Source organism: Durotheca rogersii (genome assembly GCF_024521655.1).
Source record: "Durotheca rogersii strain YMJ 92031201 chromosome Unknown GGS23scaffold_47, whole genome shotgun sequence".
NCBI classification, from domain to species: Eukaryota; Fungi; Ascomycota; class Sordariomycetes; order Xylariales; family Xylariaceae; genus Durotheca; species Durotheca rogersii.
The window spans coordinates 85,441-104,387 of record NW_026251278.1 but is presented as its reverse complement, the minus strand read 5'-3'; the positions used below and the strand labels follow the sequence as shown (position 1 = coordinate 104,387).

Sequence of the window (18,947 nt, the reverse complement as noted above, 5' to 3'; positions counted from 1 at the left end):
TTAGTTTATTACCTAGTAGATTATTATCTTTATTATTTTTATATTAATTAAAGATTCGTTTTTGTTATTAGATTCGCCGTTCTCCGATTAATATATCTATTTTAGTTATAGGCGCTTAAGTTACTTCGTCGTACCGCTATAGCCGAATAAGTGACTTTTACGTTTTACCCTTTTTCTCCCCTTACCTTTTATACCTTCGGGCTAGCGACTACTATATTTCTACGACGAAGGGGCATAGCTAAGATACGATAATTACATTGGATTCCTTATTTTTCGATTAGTATAGCGGTATTAGTTTTATTTATCTTAGATTATCGTACGAGCTATAGTCTTCGATAGAGTACACTTTCGAGTGAACCTATCCGGGTCTCCAGCATCGCGTACGCTCTGCTCCTCCTTAATATCTAATAATTAAAAACTTCGTAAGATTATATTAACGCTTTACGATATCGTAACCTCGCTTAAGTAAAGGATATTCGGCTTCTTCGCCGCTAGTACCTAACCTCCTACCTCCTGTACTTAGGCCGATAGTTAAGCGTATGTTATATATACGAAAAGTAGCGCTAGAACTTCGGCCGGTAGCTAAGCTTACCGCGGAAGAATATCCCTTATTCCCGGGTCCGGGGCCCTAATTATCGCGTAGCTTCTCGAGGATCCTTTTATTAACGGCGACGTCGATATAATTATACCTAGATCCTCCCGCGCGACGTACCCCGGCCTTAGTTACTCGCGGCCGATAAGTCCTAATGTCCCGAGCTATCGAGCTTTCTAGTAACGAATCTTCCGAGAAGTAATCCTCGGAGGAAGACTTCCTTTCTTTATACGAAGGAGTAAGCGTTAAAAGCGATTACCTTATTACGTTTATTACTCGTAAGGTTTTCCTACGTAAAACCCGCTCTTAAACTCGCGTACGTTAGGTTACGTCTTCCGGGGATATCGTTATTACTCGCGCCTCCCGGGCTACCGCTATTACTACGACTCCGACCCGTAGTAATATTATTAAACGAGAACGAGATTAAGGACGAAATCGTAGCGCTTCTTCGGCTTCCGGAATAACTACTAGCCTTATTAATCCCGTTAGTCCCGCCGTTCCGGCGGTTTCTTTTAATATTTCCGTCGCGCCGGTTATTCCGGCCCTTGCTATTATTATATTAGGAACTACTTCGGCTATACGAAATCGAAAGTATAGCGTTTACCGCGTAATTCCTTACTTAAGTTATATACGTAATACGGCTTAAAATAAATCGATTAAAAAATACTTCGATTTTTTTTAAAGTATTAATTATTATTATCGCTACTCGTTCTGCTACGCCTACGTATCTTTATAAGTATTCTTACCCCCGTACGTCGAGGTCTAGAGCTAACTTTACGTAGGGCCGACGCTTTAATCCTACCGGCTACCTACCTTATCGTCGCTTATATAAAGTCTTTCGCTAATATATAAGCTTTATTCTACGCTCTTTAATATTCGTTAACGTTACTTATAAGCCCTTAAGCTCGCCGCGATAATAAAGGAGCTCCTAGCCTTCTATTAAAATAAGGAGAAGATACCCGCGGTACCCGAGACCGTAAAGTCGTGCCGAAGAGTAACTAACTCCGGTTAATTTACTTAATTAAACGTAAGCCCTTTCGCTACCGGCCTATCGACTACCGTAGCCGTACCCGTACCTAGCTCCGTACTTATTAATCATTTTATTACTCTAAATAGCGTAAGTAACGTTTCCGCCGTCCTATCGACCGTAATATTAAGCGTAGCTTCGCCGGCTACCGGCCTTAAGCTAAGGTTAAACGTAAAAATAAAAGACGTTAGAGAAAAGGAAGAGGAAGAAGAATCTTCTAAGGACGAAGAGTAATCTTTTAGGGAAGTAGTATTTAAGGTCGCGCGTAGTTATCCGCTTATCTTATATAAATAATACTTATATAAAGTATTATACCGATAAATCGACCGCTTATACGAAGAAATTATCGAGTATTAAAACGAACTTATTAATGCTCGTATATCCTGTTAGTTTAGCCTTACTTACGAGTTTCGTAGCTAAGTTTTTATCTTAAAATAACCTTAATATATTAAGATCTAAAAGTAATTCGAGTTCGGTAATTAATAATAAGGAAAGCTATCTCTATATAGTAGTAATACTTTATACCTATATATTAGCTAATTAAAGGAAGAATTTACGTACCGGTAGTACTTACGGCGACTCTTTAACCGTTATCGTAACTATTTCTCTGCAAGTATCCTATAGGTTAAGTAATACTTTAAAGTACTAAACAGGAGCAGCGTAGGCACGCTATAATGAAGGCACGAAATAAGGACTGCCTAACTGCCAATAACTAGCCTAGTGCAGATTAACCAAGATTACAGCTGTAAATAGCTATAATCGGTTGATCGGCTAGCTAAAAACGGTAGCTGGGAAAGGAAAAAAGAAAGAGGACTAGAGAGGGGTAACGAGGATGGCTAAAAAGGCATGGCAAGAAACGAGTGAATAGCTGATGGCTGTAATATCTACAGGTCTAAGTCTAACTAATGAAAATATAAGTACGCGACCCATATAAATAAACATCGAAAAGGCTACGTAGCCTAGATCCACCGTACTACTACAGCTTCCCTAGTTTAATTAATCCGTAAGGAGTAATTAAACTACTAATAGCAATAGGTACGGTAGCTCTCGTTCCTATTTAACCTAATCCTAATCCCGATTAACCCTAATTAACTAAAATCTAGCTAGTTTAATCAAAGGCTAATAGGATAAGTTAGGGAATAAGTTAACTAGGAACGATTGCAATAGTAATAAGTAGGTAGTAAGGTAGGTAACTACAACCGTGCCTAATCCTAAACCTAATTCATAATCAATCCTAAACCTATTTAATCGCTACTAACTAAGAGCTAAGCCAGTTTAACTAACGATTAATAGGAAATAATAAAAAAGATCTAATAATAAGAATAACTAGGCTAGCAGAGCTATAACCTATAAACTAACCTAATTAACCTATTCCTAATTAACCTTAATCAATTAAGAGCGAGCTAGGTTTATTAAGGCTACTAAGAAATAATAGGGATTAATCGGAAAATAGGAACTATAACGGGTAGGTAAAATAAGCATAACTCCTATAAGAAATAAAGAAATAATCCCATATGATATAACGTAATTTCCGTCCTTCTCGTTTATAGCTATTACCAATTCTTTTAACTAATCCTAATCCTATAAACTAACTAATATATTCTATTCATACCCGACTATTTCCGTTTCTAATTATTATTCGTCCGGTAGTATCTACCGGGCTTTCCTTAACCCTCGATCCCTCCTCTATACGTAGTTCTAAGGGCTCTAGCTCTTCCTACTAACCATATATCGGTAAGGGCGATAAGAGGGATCTCTAGGTATTAACTTATAACCGTTCTTATAACTATTCTTAATCTCCTAGGCTATCTTATTTAATATCTATTTAATTCGTTCGTATCGGGATCGTTTATAGGTCTTCGTACGCTAATCGGTAGGTTCCCCGATTAGGTTCGTAGGTATAAGGTCTGTCGGTATCTTCGTGTGGTAATTGAGGGCATCGTGGCACCTATCGGTTAGGGAGGCAAGGAGAGACCTCCCTAGGTGCCGTAACTAGCTGGTAGGGATAAACAAGGGCAATCGGAGCTATCGGCAAGCCTCTTATAATTAAAATAAACTAATCGGTAAAGAACGGATGCCTTTAAGCGCGTGCGAGGTTGTAAAAAGGGGTAGTAGCAGTAACGGAGTTAGATCAACTAAGGGCGAGAAAACTGCCATCTAGGTACTGGTAAAAAACGAAGGCGAAACCGGGTAAAAACGGGCACAGCTCCTTTAAAAGAGACAATTGAGAAACGAGGATAAGGGTTCCTGCTGATCGCCGAACGAGCTTTCAGGTAAACTGATTAAAAGCTGATGAGAAGGCGTAGTTGTTGATGGTCGCTATAGTTATCTGCCCTCCCGTTAATCCTAACCTGAAAAAGGCTTAATCCGAAAGCCACGAAAACGGCTCTGGAGCTACGAAAATAGCTCCTAATTAAACGAAACTCTAGGGATCTCCTGATCGACGAATCCTAAACCTAATGACTGTAAAAACGGTCGCAAAAGGTCGCTCCTAAGATAAGGTAAGGTTCGAGCTACTAGGTAGTCGCTACTAAACAGGAGTAGCGTAGGCACGCTATAATGGAGGCACGAAATAAGGACTACCTAACTACTAATAACTAGCCTAGTGCCGATTAACTAAGATTATAGCTATAAATAGCTATAATCGGTTAATCGGCTAGCTAAAAACGGCAGCTAGGAAAGGAAAAAAGAAAGAGGACTAGAGAGGGGTAACGAGGATAGCTAGAAAGGCATAGTAAGAAACGAATAAATGGCTAATGGCTGTAATATCTATAGGTCTAAGTCTAATTAATGAAAATATGAGTACGCGACCCATATAAATAGACATCGAAAAGGCTACGTGGCCTAGATACACCGCACTACTATAGTACTCAAACGATTAACGTAATAAAGCTTTCGTAAGTCCGTTTACTAATATTTAATTAATAAGGAGGTAAATTACTTCGAAGATATCCTTTTAATATTCCTAGCGTAGTTATATATTCTATATATTTATATAGCGTAGCCTAGTATTAATCCTTTCTTTCTTTCTTGCTATTAGTTTAATTATTTACTAGTTATCGCTATATACTCTCTAAGATTCTCCTAGCTTTAGGGTAATATCCCTAAAGAAACGTTTAAGAGCTATCGTTTCCTTAGCTATATACTCTAAAGCGAGTAATTTAGCTTTAGTAGTCGATATCGATATTATATCCTAGCGAGCGATTCTCTATATAATCGGACCTTTAAATAGGGATATAACGTATTCCTAAGACGACTTTCTTAATTCGGAATCGTCTATAAACGAAGCGTTACTACTAATTAAGAGTACCTATGCATTATTATTCTTATTACTATATCTAATACTAAGAAAGCGAGTAGTATATAGGTATTTAATCGTTTAGTTAATCGCTTTAAAGTATTAAGGTCTTAAATTAGTTAGGAAGTAAGATAGTTAGGACGCGACGAAAGCGATGTCTAGTCGTATTATAATTACACTATAAAGTAATAATCCTACTTTCTTATGGTATTTCTTAATTTATTATTTCGAGGTAACGCCTATATACTTTACTAGCTTAGTAATTAGTAATGATATTATCAGAAAGTAACTATTATTTGCTAATTTAAAGCGTTTAATAATCTTTTCGATATAAACGTCATATATTAAGGTTATAGTTCGCGCTTTACGATTACGTATTACCTTAATCCCTAAATACTACTTTACTGGTCTAAGTTCTTTCGTCTTATAAGTATCCTTTAACCCCGAAGCTACCTTTTATATTATCGCCTCGAAGCTTTTATAATTTATAACTAATATATCGTTTACGTATATTAGTACGAAGACTTCTCGTTCTTTTATATAGAATAAGTACGGCTCCTTTAGAAAGCTCTAAAGTCCTAGGCGGTTAAGGGTACTTTCGATCTCCTTGAACTAAAGTAGGAGTATATCTCTAAACCCGTATATTATTCTTATAGCGAGGGCCCATTTTCCCTCTTCCTTAAACCCGTCTAGTAACTCTATAGATATAAGGTCGCTCTCCGGTCTTACTACGTTAAGGAACGCGTTTTTAATATCATACTAATTAACTTCGAGGTCGAATTAAGCTACGATAGCTATCATTATACGGAACGATTTCGTTATTAACGTAGCTACGTAAGTACTCTTAAGTAACTCTTTATGCTATAAGTTTTCTCGCGTTACTAAGCGCGACTTATAAGTAATAAGGAAATTATCTTTATCGAATTTATAATCGAAGACTTATATTAATAAAATTAGCTTTATTCTTACCCGTTCGCGATTAATAATACGCTAGACTTTAATACGTAAGAAGGCCTTAATCTTAGATATAGCGTTTTCTTTAAATCGCTTTCTTAATAAATGCTTATTTAAGTCTCTTTATATCTTTAGCGGTTTAAGTAAATCGTTACGGTAAATTCTCATCTTAGTAAGCGATACGCTTAATCGCTCAGCCTTCGATTAATTAACGGCTATTACGAAAACTAAGTATATCGTAATATATTTATCGTAGCTCTTTACTTACTATTCCTGTAGTTAATTAAGTCAGAAGGTTATTATAAAGTCGACCTAGCGATCTCTTAGGAGGTTACTCCTAGCCGTTAGGTTACCCGATATTACGTAGGCTTTAATATTTAAACTACTTATTACTTTATTCCTTTCCGGGCTTTTTTCTTTCTTTCTTTTACTATAACGGATAGTAGGAGGATAGACCTTTCTCGTGCGTTACTTACGCTAAGTAGTTTACGGGAATAGGCTATATTACTCCTCTTTTTCGGAGTAAGTACGAATTTCTTTAGTTAATTACTCTAGAGGCTATTCCCGAATATCTATTCCGTCGGCGAAGTATATTGAGGAGGAGCAGAGCGTACGCGATACTAGAGGCCCGGATAGGTTCACTCGAAAGTGCACTCTATCAAAGACTATAGCTCGTATAATAATCCAATATAAATGAAACTAATACCGCTATACTAATCGAGAGATAAGAAATCTAATGTAGTTATCGTATCTTAGCTATACCCCTTAGTCGTAGAGATATAATAGTCGCTAGCCCGAAGGCATAAGAAGTAATGAGAGAAAAGGAATAAAATGCAAAAGTTACTTATTCGGCTATAGCGGTACGACGAAGTAACTTAAGCGCTTATAACTAAAATAAATATATTAATCGAAGAATAACGAATCTAATAATAAAAACGAATCTTTAATTAATATAAAAATAATAAAGATAATAATCTAGCTAGGTAGTAAACTCGATAATAAGCATAGCATGGCCCGTACTTACGGGAGCTATAGTTATTCTATATAGGCATAAGGCCTATCGTAGCGTGTCACGTGATGCATCAAGAGGGCATGTCTTACCGCACTACTATAATATTCGCCGCTCCGGACTTTTAGTACTTTTACTAGTAACCGTACCTAACTTTAATTACTTTATACTCCTTATCGGAATATTCCTACTTCCCGTAGCTTCCGTAGGTACGATTAAAGTAAGTTTTAAACTCGGAAGCCCGTAGGATATATCCGCTTCTTCCTTTAATTTCTCCTAGGTTTCCGCTTCGAGTTACTCTTATATCTCCTATACGATTAATTCGAATAGTTTAATTACCTTTTACGATTAATCGTCTTTAGACCTAGTCGTTTCGTATTTGAAATTATCGGAATCTATTTCTAATTCTTCTTAAGGCTACCCCTCCCCCGAGCTAGGACCGGCGGACTAAGTCGTATCTAGATTCTCGTTACCCGAGATAGGCTCGCTATTTCCGAGAGAAGTTAACTCGTTACTTAGCTTTCGATTAAATAATATAAGCGAATCTTATAGATCTAATACTTCGATAATTAATTAAATAACGTTATTACTTATCCGTATCGAGAGATTTATTCGATTAATTTCTTCTTATTTAAATTATTAAGCTTTTGACTTATTTATTTAGTTATAAAACGTTTCTTCGTTAAAGACTATATTCCTAATTAGAATTACTTTACCTAGCCTAAGAACCTAAATTCGGTATAGGTTATTAGTATAATATCCTACTAAATATCCGATATAAGCTCGTAGGTTTACCTTAAACCCTTTCTTATTAAGATCCTAAGTACGTTCTCCTATTAAAGGATACGCGCGATACCCGTATATATAGATACCGTTCTAGTCCGGTCGTAAGTCGCTCGTTAGCTCCCTTATTACCTCTAGAATATACTGTAGTGGTGCGGTGGATCTAGGCCACGTAGCCTTTTCGATGTTTATTTATATGGGTCGCGCACTCATATTTTCATTAGTTAGACTTAGACCTGTAGATATCACAGCCTACAGCCATTCACTCGTTTCTTGCCATGCCTTTCTAGCCATCCTCGTTGCCCTTTGTCCCCTTTTTAGTTCCCCTTCCCGGCTGCCGTTTTCAGCTGGCCGATCAACCGATTACAGCTATTTACAGCTGTGATCTTGGGTTGATCGGCACTGGGCCAGTTGTTGGCAGTTGGATAGCCGTTTCGTGCCTCCGTCAGCGTGCCCACGCTGCTCCTGTTTAATACTATTTAAAGTACTACTTAAACTAAGCGTTTAAGAGCTCGTAAGGTATACGAAGATTATAAGCTTAGCTAAGGCTAATATTAATTAAATAAGCTACGGCTTTAACGATTTCCGGCTATCATTTCTCTAGTAGCTTTACTTTAATCCTTATCTTAATCGACTTAACGATAATAATCTATTATATTCCCTTACCCCTACTAATTAGCTCTTTAATATTAATAAGCGGGAGTTTAAGATTAATACCTTCTTCTACTACCTAGATCTTATATCTGAATATACCTTTAATACTTATTACTAAGCGCTTATTATCGTAGCGTATCTTATAAATTAAGAGTCGGAATTACTTCCGAACCTATCTTTTAAAGAGTCGAAGAGTTCTTATTACTAATAAACCTTACTTACTCTCTAAGGTCTTAACCTATAACATTCTACTAAATTTATCCTTAATTACGATAAGCTACTTAGATCTGCTATAACCTTCCGAGTAATTAAATAAATGGTAGTATACCCTCTAAAAAGGATGTAGCGAGTAATATATTAGTAAACGGCGCGAGATTACTCTCTTACTTATCGCTTAATTATAATACTCGTACTTAATTATAGGTATACCGTTAATCTTAACGTTCTAGGCGTTTTTAATAAAGGCTCTAAGCGCCTTAAGATTAAGATACCTTACTCGCTAATGCTAGAATACCTCGGAGTCTTCTTTCGGTTTAGTAATATCTTTCGATCTTCTTTACTAGATATTTTTCTCCGGAAAATAAAGTACTACTATAATCGACGCTACGCTACGGGGAATGCTCGATAATATTATAAATAATATCACGGATAAAACTTACAAATAAAAAGATAACTACTTAAATTCGAAAAAGACTAGGTTAAAGCGTCGCTCTAATTTCCTTACTATAATACTTTTCTCGAGGGTTTCATTCCTTAAAATATAATCTAAATCGTAAAACTAAATACCTATACTACGAAGTTTCGCATTAAAGATAATATTAATATAAAAATCTTTAATAAGTACGACGTCCTTAAGCTTTAAATTAAAGGTAGGTTTATTAGATTAATTTAAAATATACTTCTCGATAATCTTATAACCCGTATTAATAATAAGGAAGCTAGTAGTATGAGCTTTAACCGTTTATCCGTCTTTAATAGAAACGAACGATCCCTTTACTAAAAGGTTACGATTATTAATAAAGTAAATAGCTCCATACTTATTAAAGACGGTACTCTCCGATAGTAGGTATAGGATTAAATCCATTATAAAATAGATCTTAATCTAAGTAAATAGGTATATAATACGTAAGTCGATAATAGTTACGTTAAGATTAGCTAACTAAGTAGTAACGTTATTTCCTCGCTCGTTCCCGGAGCGATTATTAGGTATATTATTTACGGGAACGTTCTATTCTTAGCGGTTAATTTAATTTCAAAGCTTAGCGTACTTCGGTAATTCGTATTTAGCTTTAATCTTTCGTATAATATTAGTCAGGATATTTTTTCGGTAGCGTATAGTTTAATTAATAATAAATTTTTAAAAGATTTCATAAAAGCGATCTAGCTATATATATAGTCTACCTCTAGACTTATAAGGGCATTCGTAGCTCGTTACTTTTCCTTAGCCGTTATTATTATCTAATTTCGCTCCTAGTATTAAACCTTAATAAGTTATTACGAAAATTCTATAATCAGATTTACCTTTCTATTTATTTTTAATAACGAAAGCATTAAATACGATACCTAGTTATTTAAGGGCCTTTAGGTATTCGCCGAGTTTATTAGCTTCCGTAAAAGCGATTAATATCTAAGTAATTTAATCGACTACGATCTTAGCCTTAATTACTTCGAGAAAATCTTTTGCTCCTATAACGCTTTTAATTTCGTTAATATAATAAGTACGAATACGAAGGAAGGTATGTTATTACGTAGCGTAAAATTACTTGGAATTATAGGTACTTACCTTTACTCTTTAGAATATCTTACGGGATTTTCGCCTAACTAACGTTTTAATAACGGCCTCGGTAGGAGTAATTTACTTACGGAAGATCTTTATGAGGTTTTAAATAATCGAGTTAAGGTCTAGGAACTAGATCTCTATATTAACTACTTTAAAAAAGCATATAGAAATAAATATAAAAATCTAACTATATAGAACCTTATATTACTTATTAGTAGTTATAACCTAAGCCTCGATTATTATCTATTAGAAAATAAGCTTATTATACGAAGCCGTTTATTACTTTCGAGTTCGAGCCTTAAGCCTTACTAATTAATCTCCTCGGTCTTCGGTTACGATCGATACTTATTCGTAAACCGCTTTCTTATAGTTTTCTTTAAGGAGAGCGTTCTCTTAAGTAATATACTCCTTAAGAATACCTACTACGACTCGATTAAAGTTAAACTTAACTCCATATAGATTAACGTCTTTTTAGATACTAAACTAAGTAGCTATCGACTTAAGCGTAAGGAATTAACGTAATTTTTATCGTAAGTTCGTAAGTAAACGTTAACTAGAATCTCATTAAGAGAAACTTCGAATATATTAATCGTTATAACGAATAAGTAAGTAATTATTTAATATTAAATATAATAGTAAAGTACTAGTATAAAAATAAGAAGGGAGAATAATCGTAAGATCTAAGAGATAAATAAATATGCGATACTTACTTACGCTAGAATAACCTAAGTAATAATAGCTCCTTAGAAGTACCTCGGGCTTATAACTATTACATAGCTAGCGAGAGCTACGTATAGCTTAATAGGTTACGCGTAAAGAGAGTAATGAAATACGGGTAAAAAGGTATATATTAACTAACTAGAAAGAAGGAATATGAACCAATCTATAGGTATATATAGAAGTACTTAACTAGCTTAGGTAAGCTAGGTGGTTCCTACTAGGGGCGTATACCTACGTAATATATTTAAAATGAAAAGGTTTTATAAAAGAAACTTAAAGTTACAACTAAATATTAAAAGTTTATAATTAAAAATCTATTAATAGAATTTTATATTAAAAATATATAAGTTTTAAAACAGAACTTTTTAATAAACAATAATAATAATAATAAATTTATTCTTTAAACTTTTATATAGAAATATATAAAAGTATAAATGTATAAAATGTATAAAATAATGAAATTCGTAAACATTTCCTTGATAAAAAAACTTACAAAAACCTTGAACTTAAACTTAAACTTAACTTAAAAACTTAAACTTTTTTTTTAACCCTGCCTACAGGTAATGACTTCTAGAGTGTACCTGTAGTCACCACCTAGGTATCTAGGTACCGAATGTACTTGTCGGAGGCTATTTACAGCAACGAGACAGCTCTTGGCATCCGTCCGTCATCCGGTCGGTGGCCGACTTCCACTCCCTCGCCAATAGCCTATACGAACCAGCTCAAACACGATACTGCGCAGCACAGACTGACTCTCCGTCTTCAAAGCTGAACCGCCCCTGTCTGATGCGACGAACTGTGTGGATCGGCTGAGAGACGTTCAGCCTCCACCCGCGCGGCATCCTGCACAATACAATACATAAGTCTATGCTAGCCCTTTTACTTTCCAGCCAGTCCGATTCGGCAAGTTAGATCTTTTCGTTTAAAAACGCCTGCGTCGACCCGAACCCCATCGCCCATTCCCTCACCATGTCACCTCGTCCTCTCGGAAAGGGGCTGTTAGGAGGAGACGAGTCTCCAGCTCAAGTTCGTAGCCCTCGTACTTGCGTCATCAGTATGCCTTCGACCCGGTCTTTCGTCCTCACCATACTCCTGGGCTTGTTCGTCGCCGTCGGGCTAGCAAATGCCGTCTTTCATCAACGGTCTCCCGAACAGGACCCTGCTGAGGGCGCCGACCGTCTTGTCGGGCATCAGGATGACTCGAATTTCTCTCGTTTGCTGAGCTCGGCTTCACCCCAGGCTCTGCACGAGTTCCTTCACGCCTACCTCCCGGGCACTTACAAACACGGTGTCTACGATTCCGACCAGTCGGCCTTGGAGGTCATCCATGCAAACGATCCGGAACTAGCAACATCTATCGTTCAGTTAGCAAAAAGACAGCAGTCCGCAAATGATACGGCCGTCTCCACAACCAGTGCTGCGAGTACGGACTCCGGGACTGTCGTCACCACAACTACTCCAACTGAAACTAGCACAGTCGATCCCCCTTCTTCTCCCTCTTCCTCTTCCCCTGCCACATCTCCTGATGCAACTACGCCACCCCCCCAGACGACGACAACAGACGTAGGAACGACTACTACTTCTACCCCGACCAGCACGTCACAACCCAGCTCGCTTACTCTGCCCACGACCTCTGAATCAGCCGATGGGTCTAGTCTTTTTGGTGCGTTTTCCCGAACTCTCCAGTTGTTCTGTTGAACCTTTTCTTGCCATTGCCAAACTGTGTGCAGCGAACACGGAGAGTACTCGGTGTGCGTACGTTTGGCTAATCGTGACTAGCATCGACTTTGACGACTGCGACGCCCTCTAGCAGCGGCTCAACGCGGCCAACTAGGGTGTCCACGTTCACCTCCACGCTGCCTGGGGGGGCCGTAGTAAGTAGAATCCGCTTTTTTATCTTCTTTACTGCGTATACGTGGCTGTTGTGACTGCCCCTAGGGGCGTGGATAGGGCCCCACGGCCTCATCATGGCTAATTACTAACATCGAGTTATTGCAGACCACCATCACTTCGGTTGAAGTCGTTACCCCCGGGCCCGAAGAAGCTACTACAACTTCCGGCTCATCGGGAAGTTTGCAATCCGGCTTCGCCGCCCCGCTAGCCAGACGACGCGTGGCAGAAGTTGTTATCGGTGCAATTATTGGAGGAGCAGTTCTTGTTTGACGATTGCGTTTCATGTCAATTTGGAATTTGGCGTTAAGCATCAACTGAGTGGGGGCATTTATACAACGGCGCCGGCAGTGCATACACGAAAATATGAACGGCATTTACATTCCTTTGAATCTTGGTAGCAAACTTGGAATAGAGCAATATCAGCTAGTGTCCTTGCAAGCTCATGCGGGTCCCGATAGATGTAATGAAGATTGCGGATTTATATTTCCACGGAGGGTTGGTTCATGGTACTGGCTAAGGGAAATTGGAAGACGATGCCTAGGGATCGCACAAGTCCTAGCGAGGAATTTGATAGAAGTAATGATGATGGCCTCAACCCTGGGAAATGGTCCTTAGTATTGTTTGGCGTCGGCCCGAAGGGTCCCCCCTCGCCGACACTGTAGGTAACTAGAATACAAGGCGAGGCCCTCCCGGGCGGAAGCTCGCCACGCACCCAAGTAAAAATAATTGTAAGAGTCATGTCCATTGATTCCGCTGGTACGAGGCGGCAAGTGAACGACATGACCATAAGAGAGGGATGTCGAGGCAATGAAGAATAAATTAGATTCCCGTTGGCGGTCTCGGCGGGCACTGCGCTGGACGATTTCCTCTGAGACGCACAAAACAACCTGCAAGGTAACGACACATTCTCTTCTGCACAGTCGGTTTTCTAGTATAGGGAGAGATTCAATCATCCCGGCCCAATCTTAGGCATGTCGTGATGCTCGCTTAGCTTAGAGAGGTACGTGTTCAGTCCCTCCACCCTCTCCTTGTGCGTCTTGCGGAACTCGGACGTTAGTTTCGGGTCTTGCACTACTTTCAACATCTGGTTTCGGAGAGCTAGATGTTAGCATCGATTCGTCGTGGCCTCGATAGGCGCGAACGGGCAATGTTCGACTTACCTTCTTCCTATTAGCCTCCTCATACTGTCGCTCAGCTTCCGTCTTGTACTCGGCTTCGTCTCTATCCCCGTCGTTCTCGTCCTTGCGGTGGTCGCTTTGCTGCGGGGTTTCAACATCCTGGCGCGCCGAGTCGTCCCACGCAGGAAGGGAGCGGTTGAGGTCCGGTGCGTTGCTCTTCTTCTTTTTCTTCGTCTTCTGCACTTTCCCGCCTTTGAGCCTGAGGGCGCCGCCTCCAACGGATAAATAATCATCCGCTGGCATCCCGTCTGTTTGGAGAGTGTGTTGGCGTAAGGTGCAATAACAGTACACGTAAAGAACACATTAATACTATGCTAGTAGATGAGTAAGAAGTAATATCTAACTAAATAACTTAAATATATCTTGAAATAACTATAAATACATTCCTATATATATACGCTTTTAAAATATAAAATTCATTTATATTAATATTTATTTATCAAGTATTAAAAGCTTTAATACTTATAATACTTTATAAGATACCTGCTTATTAGGTTTGGAAAACTTTTTATTTCATATTTATTATACGTTTCATTGAGAATTTTTCTTCTCTCCTTCTCTTTCTCTTCTTCCCTTTCTTAGATCAAAAAGTATTTACAGAGTCGCCACGACCGTCACCTTGACTATCCTACAGTGACGAGTTGCCATTCTCAATCCGGGAATCACTCTGAAGAGCAATCACCTTCTTAGGAAGTCTCCCGAACGTCTTAGAGCAGTGTTCGGGAGATGTCGAAAAATCGAGGGGACATGATATATATACACATATATACATAGAGAGAGAGAAGCCGACTGGAACTTGAAAATTCAACGCGAAGTTCGGTTTATTGAATCCGTTTGATTGCAATACCCTTGATCGCGAGAATCTTGGAGACTCTTGCGGGGAAGGGTGGCTTGCACCGGAACGGCGCAAGAAATGGCACCGGTACCTATCACTATCCTAACCGGTTTCTTAGGATCAGGAAAGACAACGCTTCTACTCAACCTCGTCCCACAACTTCGCGCCACGAACCCATCCTACCGGCTTGCTCTGCTCAAAAATGAGTTTGGCGACATAGCCGTCGACTCCCAGCTGGCATCGTCGAGCGCTGTGTCCGGCGTCCGGGAAATTCTGAACGGTTGCATCTGCTGCAACCTCGTCGGCCAGCTGAGCCAGGCCCTCGTGCAGCTACGGGACGACGTCAACGCTGACCGCATCGTCATAGAGACCTCCGGCTCTGCCTTTCCTGCCACTTTAGCTATCGAGGTGAATCGCCTGGCCCGCGAGACAGGCAACTTCACGCTTGACGGCGTCGTCGCCGTCATCGACGTCGAGAACTGGAAGGGGTACGATGACACGAGCTTTACTGCGCGCATACAAGCCCGCTACACCGATTTAATCGTCTTCAACAAATGGGAATTCTGTGACGAACGCAGGTTTGACGAGTGTCTCGATCGAGTGGGAGACCTGGAAGTGGACGTCGCCTGGGTCAAGAGCGATCGAGGACGGGTTTCTCTAGATGTCATCTTCGGCATCGATGGTGGCTTGGCACGCGGCATGACCACATCAACAGTTGGTAGTGACGACCACTTTCATAGTCATGATCACCGGACCGAAGTTGAGGTCCTCTCAGTTACGCTTTCCGGAAAGACGGGTGCAACTGTCAACGCCAAGAAGCTATTGACTCTGTTGAGTTCCGCGCCAAAGGATGAGGTTTACAGGATCAAGTCGATATTGGCTGCCCACCCCTCTATCATGGACTCTAGCGAGGGTGTGGACACACCCTCGCCATCGCATCAGCCACAAATATATATCTTGAATTGGGCGTTTGGGAGATGGATATTCACTCCACTTAGGCCCGAGGTGATCGACCACAAGTCGGACCACCACGTAGTGCTTCGCATGACTGTGGTTTTGGCGAGATACGAAAGCGGAAAATGGAAAAGAAAACTCAAGACGGATCAACTCTTGGAGCTCGACGGCGAGGAAAAGGGCGATTTAGCTGTTGTAGACATCTCCTAACCCCCATAGCAGAGACCGAACCTACATAAAGCCGGGTCCTTAGGGATCATGGGCACAGTATTAACATGGAGTGACCTTCTTGGGTTTGAGGATCGAGCAAGTAGCTACTTGTGTATTGTGCGTTTTCTTTCCCAGACCTCTTCCAAATGTCCCATCTCATTGCACCTTGCTTAACGACTAATTTCTAGGAACGAACCTCTGCACCACCACAGTCAAAGCAGTACGGAAAAACGTACATAGTTAAATATACCAGGTATTCCCAAAGACCAGCCGCACGCCTCTTCTTTAATCCGCTGTCATTTAACGCCATAGGTCTCGATCCCCCTTCTTAGGTCCGTGGCTACTATTGGGTCTCGGCCATAGATCTTCTTTGTGATGGCCTAAAGTCCCGGCGCTTTCCCTGCGACTAGAGACGCCCGTATCGCCTGGTACAGCTAAAAATCCACCAGAACCAGTGCCCTGCATTACCACACTCCTTCTCGCGCCACCCGTACCTAGCCAGCCAGGGTCTGAGTCCGCGAGACCATAACTACTCAAAGGACGGCCGCTTGTCACACTACTACTGCTGCGATGACCTTTAGCCCCATTGTATGCGGTGCCGCGAGTATCGAAGGGATCCACTATTGGCCAGGAGTCAGTAGTTGCTATTTCGTCATGACGGATACAGCCAGGAGTACAAGAACGTTAGACAGGAGGCCGGGGCAGGCTGTGTGTTTGTTTACTTCTGGGAGTTGAAAGATTCCACTGAAAAGCCACTCACTCCGAATGCTCCCCCAGTCAATGTCATCCTCCCCTTTGGTGAAAACCTCAAGCGTTTGGTTGAGCGAAAGCGTTCCCATTCCGCGGGATTGATCGAATGCTGCCGGGGCGAATGGGTTGTTGGAACCGAAACGTGCAGGCACATTGTCGAAACTGTTTGTGCTATTAGGTGAGAGGCCGGCTCCGCCTGGGCTAAACAAGACAGCACTGCTAGAGCTACTTGGTCGATGGCGACTGCCCGCGAATCCAGGCGTGGGTAGTGGGAGGCCGAGGAGGATGTCGGGGAAGTTCTGATCGCGGACATAGAGGGCAGATAGGCGCGGCAACCCACCGGCGAAAAGGGACGAGGCCAGATAATTATAATAGCCATCCGTAATGCTTGCGTAGGAGCAGGCCGCCGAGGCAGTGATTTCAAAACGAAGAGTTCGCAAAGACCAATTTGTCAAAGGTGGAATGGGCCTGACGTGAGACGGAAAGGCGGTATCTACCTGGTTAGTTATGGAGAGTGTTGAGAGATTTGGTGCATATGCCAGAATACTATGGAGGGCGAAGGGTTGGATGCCGGTGTTGGTGAGCGACAGGACGTTGAGCTTCTTCCGGGTCTCCTCTCTTGATAGATATGCCACCAAGCCATCTGAAGTGACCCTCGTCATATCTACGAGTAACAGCTCCTCCAAAGCTGGAAAAGCCGGCAGCATGTCGTTGTACTTGAACATGTTGTCGTCCACAACCCTACAATCCGATAATTTGAGGGCCCGTAAACAGCCAAGCACGCTCAGCACATGTCTCAGTACCGCAGGATCCATATTGATCTTAGCCAGCTCCAACACCTCAAGATTTTGCCATACATTGCCGCTGCTTAGTGCTTCCAAGCTGCGCTCGCTGCCGCAGGCGTAGGTCATCTTCCTTAGATCAGGGCATCGGGCTTGCACTTCAAACTTGAGGGTTTGGTAAGCTAAATCATCGCTAAAGAGGCCCTCTGGGAGGTCAACATAACGAAGATTGGGCAAGACAGCGATGGTTCTCGCAAGCGTAGGCGCGCTGGATTCTCGTAACATATAGGGCGTCTTGAAATACCGAACGAGTACCCCGAGGCGAGTAGGGTCTTCTCGCAATGAACGACATAGCAAGCTCAGCCTAGCACTTGCCGTGTCCTCGGGGACGCCGTTCCGATTGAATCGGCTCCTACGCTTCCGCTTCTCAGAAAGGTCGATCTCACGCTCGCAATAATGGACGGAATCGATACGGATGCTGTGATACCTGTTATAGCAGGAAGGCCGCTAGCTGAGCAACGAAACAATACGCAGTAGCAAGGGACGCCTTGCGGGAGGGCAACTCACATCAACTTGACAGCCGCCTCCCTCCAACGCTTACTGACCTGACCAGCGTGAGAGAGGTCGCGAAGGTCGCAGAGCATACAGGCATTCTCCAAAGCGCTCTGCTCGCACGTCTCGTAGGACTCATCGCAACAGTGGGGGCAGACAAAGGAAAGGACCCTCTGCAAGATAGGAGGGGGGAGCTTGAACCAAGGTGCGAATACGCTGCTCCTCTCGGCATACCGATATTGGTCGCGGTGGTGGGTATTATACTGCCAATATTTGTCTCGTTCCAGATCGTCACGGGCGGGCGTGTTGGATAGCTCAGACTGCGAGGGCTTCTTGCTACGTCGGAAGAACTTCATAGTAATAAATTTCATGGTGGGCTTCAGAGTATAAAGTGGGAAGACATGTCGCCTGATATCTACCACAACCAACTCCGCCTACTATGAGAGTAAGAAAACGAGCAGAGTTCTTAGGATTCAATTTAAATACGGTACTACTTACCATTTAGAAAGGATTAAATAATAGAAACGATAAATATTAACATTACTATATTTTAATAAAAATAAAATGCTTATATATAAATATTAAGTTACTAATAATTATATTAATATACATTAATTAAAAGTATTAATTTAGTATTTTCTTTACCTATTAATATAATTTAATACCTATTTAATTATAAATATAATTTTAAGTATTTAGAGATTTAATTATATTAATATTTTCTATCTTTTGAACTATTTTATTTTATTAATTATTATATATATTTTAATATATTATGTAACGGTTTTACGTTTGTTATTTACCTTAGTAATAGGAGTTTATATATATATACGCCCATATTGTTTCCATCCCTTTAGTTAGTTTTAAGATAGAATAAGACTTTTTTTATTCCTTTGCTCCTCCTACCATTACTCGTTACTCATGTGATAGCTCCTTGTGAGTGCTCTCGCCTACATAGCTTCCGTTCTATGTAATA

General features: G+C 40.6%; 4 protein-coding genes across 4 annotated transcripts; 2 read left to right on the top strand and 2 right to left on the bottom strand.

Moving 5' to 3' along the window:
- The first annotated feature begins 11,322 nt into the window (after positions 1 to 11,322).
- Positions 11,323 to 13,638, top strand: GGS23DRAFT_589081 (uncharacterized protein). The gene is made up of 3 exons (XM_051517589.1): positions 11,323 to 12,480; positions 12,597 to 12,691; positions 12,816 to 13,638. The coding sequence occupies exons 1-3, from the start codon at positions 11,787 to 11,789 to the stop codon at positions 12,978 to 12,980; spliced, it is 954 nt and encodes a 317-aa protein (XP_051367417.1). The 5' UTR covers positions 11,323 to 11,786; the 3' UTR covers positions 12,981 to 13,638.
- Positions 13,616 to 14,275, bottom strand: GGS23DRAFT_589061 (DUF1754-domain-containing protein). The gene is made up of 2 exons (XM_051517588.1): positions 13,871 to 14,275; positions 13,616 to 13,794 (listed from the first exon to the last, which is right to left on the bottom strand). The coding sequence occupies exons 1-2, from the start codon at positions 14,129 to 14,131 to the stop codon at positions 13,660 to 13,662; spliced, it is 396 nt and encodes a 131-aa protein (XP_051367416.1). The 5' UTR covers positions 14,132 to 14,275; the 3' UTR covers positions 13,616 to 13,659.
- Positions 14,257 to 16,037, top strand: GGS23DRAFT_398910 (CobW/HypB/UreG). Its single transcript, XM_051513566.1, has one exon. The coding sequence runs from the start codon at positions 14,802 to 14,804 to the stop codon at positions 15,885 to 15,887; it is 1,086 nt and encodes a 361-aa protein (XP_051367415.1). The 5' UTR covers positions 14,257 to 14,801; the 3' UTR covers positions 15,888 to 16,037.
- Positions 16,038 to 16,075: 38 nt separating this feature from the next.
- Positions 16,076 to 18,434, bottom strand: GGS23DRAFT_589054 (uncharacterized protein). The gene is made up of 3 exons (XM_051517587.1): positions 17,987 to 18,434; positions 16,648 to 17,906; positions 16,076 to 16,507 (listed from the first exon to the last, which is right to left on the bottom strand). The coding sequence occupies exons 1-3, from the start codon at positions 18,340 to 18,342 to the stop codon at positions 16,188 to 16,190; spliced, it is 1,935 nt and encodes a 644-aa protein (XP_051367414.1). The 5' UTR covers positions 18,343 to 18,434; the 3' UTR covers positions 16,076 to 16,187.
- Positions 18,435 to 18,947: the final 513 nt, after the last annotated feature.